At 40.2% G+C, this 10,915-nt stretch overlaps 1 protein-coding gene across 1 annotated transcript; it reads right to left on the bottom strand.

The window, feature by feature from the left end:
• Positions 1 to 1,535: 1,535 nt before the first annotated feature.
• LOC122638717 (cyanidin 3-O-galactoside 2''-O-xylosyltransferase FGGT1-like) lies at positions 1,536 to 2,939 on the bottom strand. The gene has a single exon (XM_043831571.1). The coding sequence runs from the start codon at positions 2,937 to 2,939 to the stop codon at positions 1,536 to 1,538; it is 1,404 nt and encodes a 467-aa protein (XP_043687506.1).
• Positions 2,940 to 10,915: the final 7,976 nt, after the last annotated feature.

Raw genomic sequence — 10,915 nt, 5'->3', positions numbered from 1 at the left:
TCAGCCGGCAACCATGCTTGATCGCCCCCAAGCAGCGGAGATGCAATGCTCCTCTTCGGGGCCGCCGTTGTCGATGTTTGCTCCAACGATCTCTGCTTTTTCATGGGACTCTGAAACACCAGGCAGATGAGAGGTTTGGGTTTAGTTTAGGGATGTAAATAAATAGTCGAAATCCGTTTCTGTATCCGTGTTCGGATCCTTGTCGCACTATCTGAATCCGTCTGAAAGCTAAATAGATACGGATATGGATAGGCTATAGCTATCCAAAAAGCTATATTTACATGTAAACGGATAAAATATCTGATCCGTATCTGTATCCGTATCCGTCTGAACGCTAATCGGATGCGAATATAGCACTACCCAAGCCGAATCCGATTTGTTTACATCCATAGTTTAGTTTGAGTGAAATGGATTTCGGTTGATGAGCGAAATTGATCGGGTGGGTTTGTTTTTAGGTTTAAGGTGATTCAAACGGAATGTCATGAAGTTTTCAAAAAAAATTGAATTTTTTAAATCTCAATCGTTGGATGGCTGTCAAGCCATGAGGCACAGTAAAATGAGATCCAGAATTCTATGGCATGGGCTGCCCGTCCTGCCGTGCTGTGCAAATACAAGGCGGCGCGCATTGACCGCCTAACTTCTGTGCGAGCGCCTTGCCCGAGTAGGGCTAAGGCGGTCATTGCACGCGACCCTGTGTCTGTGCAACACAGGCAGGACAGGGCAGTGCACCGTAGAAGATTTGTGTTGCAATAAAAGGTCATGGAAGTATGATGGAAGTACTGGCTTTGGAAGTAGAGGAGCCAGATCCTCTCGATACCTAACCCATTCTCATTAATTATTAGTTGGTCTCATTTATGAGGATAAACCCTCTACCCTAAGATTTTTTTTTTGATGAAAATATAGATTAATATTAATTAAAAGGATGGCAAATTAATACAATGTTCAATGACACAATGAACATTCGAACAACCGGCATATGTAACAAAAGATCTGAACCTGCAGGTTAGTAGACTAGGGTGTGTCAAAGGCTGAAAAGATACATCTTTACCCCGATCCAAAATCTACAAAAAATATGTAATAACTTTGAAAGGCCAACAAGAATGAAAGAAGTCCCGGTAGCACTTTGTTGGAACACCGAATTTCTTTAAGCCTCAAACCTCTCAAAGCGCTGCAGTCAAAATCGTTGATGATTCCAATTCATGATTAGATTTACCAAAAAACACCCAACAGAAGGGTGAAAGTCCCGGTTGCACCTTGTTCTTTCTATGTTTATCAAATAACAAATAGTTTAGGGGAAAGGTTTCATACGCAGTTGTGTATACCGTGTATGTGAAAGGGTGGGAGTTTCTAGGCATTAATTAATGGGTGAGTATTTATGACTTTTCTAACTTTTTGTGAGAGACATTCTCAAGTACACGGTTTACACGACCATGTACAAAACCTTTCCCCAATAATTTATAAATAAATTTCTTTCTATCAAAAGTCTAATATCAAATTAACAAAAAAATAAAATAAAATTTGATATACTAGTAATTTCATGATTGGATCAAAGCCTGCAACTTCTCCACAAACCTGTCTATGTAATCCGATTCAAACCGTTCCCCCTTAAACACCTCCTTTATCTTTAACCTATTCTCTCGAACCTCCTTCGCAACTTTGTTATTTTCATCCATCACCAACTTCACAACCTCACACACACTCTCCTTAGTGTACCACCCATCCTCCTCTCTCCTCACCACCTCCACTCCAATCTTCAAATCCCCACTCATAACCCTCGCATGTACAAACTGATCTCCCGAGTGAGGCACCAACACCAACTGTACATCATTCACCAGCGATTCATTCATAGAACCCAACCCACAATGAGTCACAAAACACCCAACAGAAGGGTGACCCAATATCAACTGTTGCTGCACCCATCCATCCTCCACCACTCCTCTCCCAATCACCCTCTCCTCAAACCCCTCCGGCAACCCATCCTGCGTCGTCTCAGCCCCAATCGGCGGCTTCAACACCACCAAAAACGGCATCCCTGTGAGTTCAAAACCCAACAACAGCTCCTGGTACTGATCCTTCTTCATAATACACTCACTCCCAAAAGAGCAGAAAATCACAGATCTTGGCTTGAACCGGTCCAACCACTTGACCCATTTCTCATCCAACCCGACAGAAGGTGGTTCGGTCAAAATTGGACCGGATAACATAACCGGTTTGCCATACTTTTTCTCTATATAGTCACAATAGATACCTTCTGTCTCTCTAGATGTTCTAAAGCTGATGGCATCACATCCCCTTAACCCTAATGTGATACGTTCTGAGAAGGAAACTCCATAACCGTATTCTCGGTACGTGATGAATGTCAATGCACGAGCTTCATGGAGATGAAGTTTTATTGTTGAAGAAGGTGGGAAATCTTGTGGTGGATTCATGAGATCTTCTTCATCTTCTGATAACTCATCACCTTCATCTAACTGAATATTACTTTCAGGAGCCAAGAGGTAAGCAATGGTGGCTGCACTTGTGACACAGTAAAGGACCGATTTGATACCGAGTTGAGAAGCCATAGAAGGGACCCAATAAGTGAAATCAAAGAAAATCATGTCGGGTTTGAGTTCATATAGGGAAGCTTGGAGGTCTGGTTCAGTGAGGTCCATGGCAGTCATGATGAGTGGTTGTAGATCGAGGGGGATGTCGGCGGTGGTCTCGGTGCCGGACGGCAAACCTTCGACATGTGGGACTTTAAGAGGGAAGAAGTGAATGAGGTTAGGGTGGAGATTGAAGGATTCTAGCTTGAGAAGTGAAGTGGTGGGTAAGAAGAAGGAGATTTTGTGGCCTCTTTCAGCTAGTTTGTTTGAGAGATGAAGGAATGGGCCAAGATGGCCAAAGGCAAACCATGGGTACATGGCTACGTGAAAGGTGGAATTGCTTTGGGTAACCATCTCTCTGTTCTCTACTCTCTCTCTCTCTCTCTGCAAGTAAGTTTGTAATGAGAGAAGTGAAATGGTGATAGCTTAAGAGTTATTGTGGATAGTGGGTGATCAGAATTGATGAAGGATAATAGAAGGAAACGTGTTGCACGTTTAAGGATTGATCTGATCATGAAGAGTTATTTTGTAGTAGACTTTGTCAAGGGAATGGAACTCGGGAAACTTGTGGTTATTAAGAGTAAGAGATTGAGTCTATTCTCAGTATTGGGGAGCTCAGGTGGAGGGTCATTGTTTCCTGCAACTTGGGATCTAGGGAACAAGATTAAGCTACCAACACTTAAGCTGTTGAGGAATTTAATTTTGTAGTTTAGGCTGCTCTTTTTTTTTTCTCTTCATATTTATTATTTTTTTGGGTTAGAGATCTCTACTTGATCGTATGGTCTCTACACAAGCGTCTGGACCAATAGGGGAGCATGTCTGGGTATCTACTCAAAGGTAGAGGCGTCATTTCACATTTCACGGTGCCCTGTGAAAGGACTTAGGAAACACCACCAAGTAGAGATCTTTTTCCCTTTTATTTTTTAAAGAATTTGTCAAATGATTTTAAGCGTCTGTTTGTTTCACATGTAAAATATAAAATACTACATGTATATTTTCACCTGAAAATACTTACATGTTAAATTCAAAAGTTTGAAATTTGATATGATGTTTACCCTCCCATCGATCACCCCCCCCCCCCCCCAAAAAAAATTGAAAAAAAAGCAGAATATGATGTAAGTTGTTATTGTAAGAATTTTTTTTGGGAGATAGAAATTGTAAGATATTCAAATGCTTGTCTGTCATTTATTTAAAGTAATCACATAAAATTCATTTATAATAAAATTGGAATTATGTCATCTTCTATCATATGTTTGTGAGAACCATATATAGATTGTGTCCTTCATATATCCACCATATTTTGGTGGATGAGACACAAGCAGAGATAAACACCAAAGTAGAGCTACAACGAACTATCTTGGAATCAAAAGGTTTGAAGTTAAGTAGGAAAAAGATCAAATATATAGTGTGTAACTTTGGCAAATCTGGGACAAATAATGAGCCGGTTTTGATTGGTGTGAGGGAGATCCCACAAAGTAACTATTTTAGATACCTGGGATTAATCATAAATAAGGAGGGTGACATAAAAGACGATGTCGTCCAGAGGATTAAAGTAGGGTAGATGAAATGGAGAAGTGCGTCCAGAGTTCTGTGTGATCTACGTAATCCTTTAAAACTTAAAAGAAAATTTTATAGGAATATCATTAGACCATCTATGATGTATGGTGCAGAATGTTGGGCAATGAAGAAGTGTCATATAAATAAAATTGGTGTCATAGAGATGAGGATGTTGAGAAGGATGTGTGGGAAATCTAGAAAGGATAAAGTAAGGAATGAGCATTTTAAAGCTAGGCTGGGAGTAACTCTGATCCATGATAAATTTAGAGAGAGTTGCTTGAAGTGGCGTGCCCATGTTCAATGGAGGCCTTCAAATGCTCCAGTTCAAAGGAGCGACCTGCTTCAAATTGAGGGAGCCAAAAGAACTAGAGGCAAGCCTAAGATAATCATATGAGAAGTGGTGAAGAAAGACATGCTTAGATCCACGTGGCCGGCCCCTTTTAATTTGACTTTGTTACTGGGATTGACGATGTCTTTGTACTACATGCCTTTCTTGAGCACACGAGAGGAAGATTGAGCAGATACGATGCAATACATAGCTAAGTTGGGTCAGTGCCCTAGAGTTTGTGTCTTTTCTGTGGTTCTCTCTTTTTTTTTTTTTTTACCCGAATATTATCTAGGACCCGGGGCAGCCCCTAGAAATTTATTGCAAAATAAAAATAAATTTAAAGAACAAAGGGGGAGGGGGACTTACCCACCTTGCCGTTGGAACAGATGACTCTCTCCAACAAAACTATTAGAAACCCACCCCACAAAATAATAGCTAAAAATTACATTCTAAAAGCTGGTAAACCAACTTTATCTTCCCTAAAAATCCTGCGTAGTTCCTGAGGAAGAACATGATTTGTGTGAAACAAAACATTAATTGTGCATTCACATGCAAGATTTACCAAAAAAATCAATTGCCCGATTACTTTCGCCGTATGAGAAAGAAAGATTGATTTCCAAAGAGTCACACAAGTGTAGACATCTAATTATGTCACTCCCTTGGCGATGATGACACGAGGAGATTCGGCATTTGTTGTTTCAGACTTTGGTAAAATTCGAATTTTGGGTTTTGAAATTGACCAAATTACCCCTATAAAATTTAAAAGAAAATGTTTTAAAATATGGATTTCAATTGCGGATTAGTGTCGTCTGTCCCTCTGATCGAACACACTACGTTTTGATGCAAGAGTGGTGCAAATTGGCTCTCAATTCTCATTTACATTGTATGGTCAGTGCACTTAGTTATGGCAGAGTTCCCAAATAAGGCTGCGTTTGCGTCTTGTAACATAGAAAAGTGCTCGAAACGAGCTTTCTAATGATACATTATATGTGGATTTCCAAGAAGTGGTTTGAAAATTACACTCTTCGGAATGCGTCTCCAACTTAGCAGAATTTTGATTATATTTCAGACAGTGGGAAGGCACCACATGTCATCCAACCACTTGACTCTTTTCTTTTTTATATAAGAGCAAATTACTTAGACTTCCCCGGATCTTTCTGACAATTTAGTGAATCACCCTGTCCTTCTCACAACTACTCAGACCTCCTTTACTTTTCAAACTGGACTTCATTTAGCCCCAGTCCGTTAATTTTTTAATGATAGGTAAGGGTTAAATGTGAAAAAGCTAAAAGAAAATGCTAATTATAACTTTTTTACCTATAGGAAGTTACCCTATTGCCCTTACACTCTTTCCCTTGCTTCTTCCTCTTCTTCCTCTTCTTCTTCTTCTTCCTCCTCCTGCAAATCCACTTGCTCCCACCCCTCTGCAACCCCATCCACGCAGATCGCAATCCCCACTCTTCCACCTATTTCTATCACTCTACAATTTCCCTTAATGAATAGGTAAGTCAAATCCCATCGTCATCTTCTACCTCCCAAAATCTCTCAACTCAACCCTAACCTGCAAATAGAAAGGATTTATCTAAAAAAAAAAAAAACTCCACTCACCTGCAAATCGCGTTGAGAAAGGAAGTGGTTAAATCTCCACTTGCCGGCGATAAACCCCAAGGTGTGGGGTTCAATTGGCTCTTGTGGCATCCTCATACTCTCCGCCTGAAGCATTCTCAACTTCTCCGACTGAAAACCCCACCGATGATGCAAGATTGTGTAACCAAAAACCAGAATCAGCCAACCATATGCTACAGATAAGAAACTCACCAGAAAGAACAAAATTACTGAACCAACTGGCAAAGAGAACGAAATAGCCAAGTAGATTAGGATGAAGAAGGTAAAAGATACGTGGCCCAGATCAGGGTCCTGGACAATGGTGCTATTGCAGCAAAATTCTTTCTTCAGATCCTTCAAGATCTTGGTATAGCTGTATTCTTTCTTCAAACCTTGCACGGTGGTTAGGCTTTTCCTTCCATTCCTCTGTTGTACGTGCTCATGCACATACTCCTTCGCCCTAGCTCCTGAATCCTCTACATTTGCCTCCGCGAATATATCTGCTCACAATGAAAGGTCCGAAGAAACTTAATAAAACGATAAGGACAAAGCTTAAGTACCAGGAGACAAACTCTTGCTTATTTTAGATGAAAAAGATTCATTTCAAAGTGGATTTCGATTTAGAACAAAATAGAGTTTTGTTAGACATACCGAAAGCAGTGGGGACTTGGGCATCGAGATCAGACATGAAACCTTGATGTTGAAAGGTCTTTCGATGAAGACTGAAGAAACTAAATGCTTTTGCCTTTCGTTATCTAGCCAAGCTTGAGGATCGAGATATCGAGAAAACGAAGGAAGACAAGGTATTCTCAGTTTCTAACACAAATTGAAAGTGGGTTTTAGAAGTGCAAAAGGAACCCAAAATTGTTATCATCAAGATGCAAAATTGCTACAAAAACTAGTTTTCTTTGCCATTAAAAGTCTCGAGATCTAACATTCCATGTCCCAAACAAAACCAAAAAAAGAGAGAGATCACAACATAATTCTAATTTTAATGGTTTATTAAGATGAAAACCATAAATTCGCAGCGAAGAGAAGACCTGTCTGTAAGGAATAAAAGAAACTAAAAAAAGGAACACGATTGAAGAACTTACCAGAGTGAATCAGGAATCAGGATTATCTGGAAGCTTATGAGGAGGAGAAGAAACGAAAGCCCCCTGTAGAGAGAGAGAGAGAGATCCCCTTATTCTCCCTTGTCCGAAACCGCCTTACCAGTTCCTTCACCAATACCATCTTCATCAGTGCCATAAGACAACGAGAAACCCTCCATCTTGAAAAGAAATCTTCAACCAACGACCTCCAAAAGCCTAAACCCATATCTCTCCTCAGAATCCGAAGACCCTAATTCTCCCTGGTGGCTGAAAAAAATGGCTGAGATTCACAGAACTCCCGTTGACAGGGGAACGACGACCCAACCCGAAGAGAATCCGATCGTCATCTTCTTCTCCAGAGAAGAAATCGTCATCTAGGTTCCAACACGGTTGAGGTGAAGGCAAGGGCCACCTCGTCGGATCACGGCGGCTGCAACAAGTAGTAGAAGGGAGTGAAGATCAAAATGCAGGTGAAGTTACAGTCGTCGGAGGTGAAGAAGTCGCCGGACTGATTACTTGTTGGCCAGACAAATTGTAATGGCAGGGGTGGATCACTGAATTGTTAGAAAGGGTAGGGAAGGTCTAAGTAATTTGCTCTTTATATAAATATAACAAAAAAACAAAAACAAAAAAAAAAACCCACAACAAAAAGGTAGATTAAAAAAATAGGAAAAACAAAAGAAACAAAATAAGAAAAATAAAATACAATAAAATAAATATCTCTTGGGAGTCGGTGGGCTGGAATACCGACCCCCTAAAAAAACCAAAGCAAAAAATCTAGGAATCGAACCATAAAACCTAATCAAGGCTTCCAAAATTTTATTAAAAAAACAAAAGGTCAAGCAGTCTTCTTCTTCTACTTCGACTTTTATTTTTAATTTACTTTTTCTTCTCCACCATTTCCATTCCAATAACCGAACCACAAAACTCATTTCCGATCTATGTTCTCTAGTCCCACTAAGCAGAACTCCCAATAGAGCTGACCGAACCACCTCCATTACCCATTTCCTCTCCTCCTTTTATATTCTCTTTCTCCCCTAACCATACCCTGCTCATCCAGGTAACCCACTTCGACTCGACTCCTCTTTATTTTTGTTCAGTTTATTTTCGTTTGAATATTGCTGTTCTGCTTTAGTTTATTTGTGACTTGTTCATGTTGGTTTGTGATATGCTCCCTTCTCTTCCATATGAGCTTGGCTGTTCCCTGAAACCTTAGGCCATGAACGTGTGCACCCGAATCCAAAGGCTTGTAATCAGCTTTGTTTATTTTATATGATTAGGATTCTCTTTGGGTCTTGGGTCTTGGGTCTTGGGGTTAGAACACAGATCCATTTGAGAATTTAATCATTGGGTATTAAGGATAGAACTTTGGTTCTCTCCATGGGTTAAATTAGGTTGTGAGTAAGAATGTCAATGGATATTCGAAAATTCGTATTCGATCTGCGTTCATATTCGTTTTAAGAGAATCCGAATCCATCTGAAAACTAATCGGATACGAATGTGATAATCCTCATATTCGACAGATTATTATCCAATTCGTTTAGCAATATGACGGTAATAAATGTCTGAAATATATCTTTGTGTCCATCTATCCGATTAAGTTTTTTATTTTTTTTATTTTATAAATTAAGATAATGTGATTTTTTTTTCTAGATTTTCTGTGTGTTTATATATATTGTTTTATGCATTATGATACATGGAACACATATCTATTAAAATAAATACAAGATAAAATCAAAAATAGAAAACGTAAGAAAATCAAAGACTAAGAAGAGTAGAAGAAAGGGTACTTGTTGAACTCTCAAGTCTCGACCCTAACCCTCATCAACAAAATGATAAAGAAGTCAACGGATCATAGTTTGAGGTATAGGATTGGATCGGCCGATTTTGGCTGGATCGGATCGGTATTAGCCGACACTAATCCCGATACCGATCCGATCCAGCTGTACGGACAGGGGTAAAAATGTAAAAAAAAGTAGTTTTTTTTAATAAGAAAACAAGGACGAAAGTGTCATATTTGCCCGAGTTTGGGCGATCCCAATCCGTATCGGTCGATCCAATTTGATCCAACCAATACCGAGATCACGAACCATGCAACGGATATGATATTATCCGAATCCGTTCGAGTATAACCATAATGGAATTTGATAATGCCACTATCCGACTGAATTTTATCCGTTTACATCATTAGTTGTGAGAGACATAGTCTTAAGGCTTCTTTTTAAAATACGGATCAATTACCCACATGGGGATGGGTGGGAACAGATCTGACCCCTCCATGGGGTGTGGGTCCCACACCCTAGAGATGGATCCCACACCCCCATGGAGGGTGGCAGATCTGAACTCTTCTTTTTATAATTGTTCGGGCCTGACTTCTTTCTCGAACTATGTCATCAAGGATTGGGTTCATTTAAAGGTTTGGTTTGATTCCTCTAATTTTGAGGTTTGGGATTCAGCATGTTTTGGATTTAGATCGGGTTTTGGCTTGATTGGCCGGACAGATTCAAGAGGTCTCGAGTTCGAGTCTCTTGGCAGGTATCTTAACCCCTCCCCGGTTCGATCCCCTGTCTTCCCCCCCCCCCCTTCTATCAACTATATATGTAAAAGCTCCCAATTAACCAAAAAAAAAATAATGTATTAGAATAGTAAGCCTTTGTTGGAATCGATCTAAATTCCATATTTTTGTAAGATTAGACTGGTTCATGCTAGTAAGACCCATTTTTTATGGAATTTGATTTGCCAAGCCTATAATTTGAAGTAGGCCACAAAGCTGAGAGGGTACCCAGATCCTCGCTGCCCCAACAGCCTGTGCTGCGCAGATACAAGGCGGTGCATAATGACCACCTTACCCCTGCCCAAGCGCTTTGCCTTGTCATTGCGCACCACCTTGTGTTTGCACAGCACAGGCAGTTGGGGCAGCCACGCGGTAGAAGATCTGGATCCGCTGAGAGAAACTATGCCTGGGCCAATGTAACGTAAAATATACAATCAGATGATCAGATCCCATAGAATCTTCCCTCTAATCTATAAAGCATCCAGTAGAATTTCTAGCTTTTAACCCCTTTATAAAGAAAGGAAAACAGTTTATGAAAAAAATAGAACCCTTTTTAAGCCATTTTAGTATAACACTTACTCTTTCGATGCAAAAGCCTCTTATTTCATTTGTATTCTAAAAAAACATGCAAAATAATGGCATCCCTTGAGATTGTAACAAGATGCACCCGGCAAAAAAACACTCACAGGTTTTGTGCAATTGGTATCACTTTTTTAAAGTGATTACGAATGATTGATGTTGATGATGTCTCGTTTTTATAGTGCGTATAAGGACACAAATTGTGTTTACCAAAAAACAAAAAAAAAAAAGAGACAAATTGTGGTTATAAGAGGGTGGATTCATGAGATCCCTATGGGCTATGCTTTTGCTAAGAACCCTTCCATGCAGGAGTCGCTAATCCTTTAATTTTTTAGATTGTCGCATCATCCCCCCATTTGTAAACCCCCGTTCCCGGTGTTTTGGTGCCCACCCTTCAATTCTGTAAAGCTTAATATAAATGGGGCCTGTAGGGAGAATCCGGGTGTGGGTGGTGGCGGGAGCATCATTCGTGATGGGGAGGGCAGAGTGGTAACGGCCTGTGCCATGTTTTATGGGGAAAGTACTAGCACCATGACTGAGATAAGACCCTTGAGAGATGGCCTTCTTTTATGTCGTGAGTTGGGGCTCAGAGAGGTTTATGTTGATTCGGATTCGG

The sequence above is a fragment of the Telopea speciosissima genome, chromosome 9 (genome assembly GCF_018873765.1).
Source record: "Telopea speciosissima isolate NSW1024214 ecotype Mountain lineage chromosome 9, Tspe_v1, whole genome shotgun sequence".
Classification (NCBI taxonomy): domain Eukaryota; kingdom Viridiplantae; phylum Streptophyta; class Magnoliopsida; order Proteales; family Proteaceae; genus Telopea; species Telopea speciosissima.
Note: the sequence above shows the minus strand (reverse complement) of the source record. Positions and strands in the feature narration are given on the sequence as shown.

Coding starts and splice junctions, on each gene's coding strand:
- LOC122638717 (XM_043831571.1), bottom strand. CDS start 2,939: ATGGTTACCCAAAGCAATTCCACCTTTCACGTAGCCATGTACCCATGG.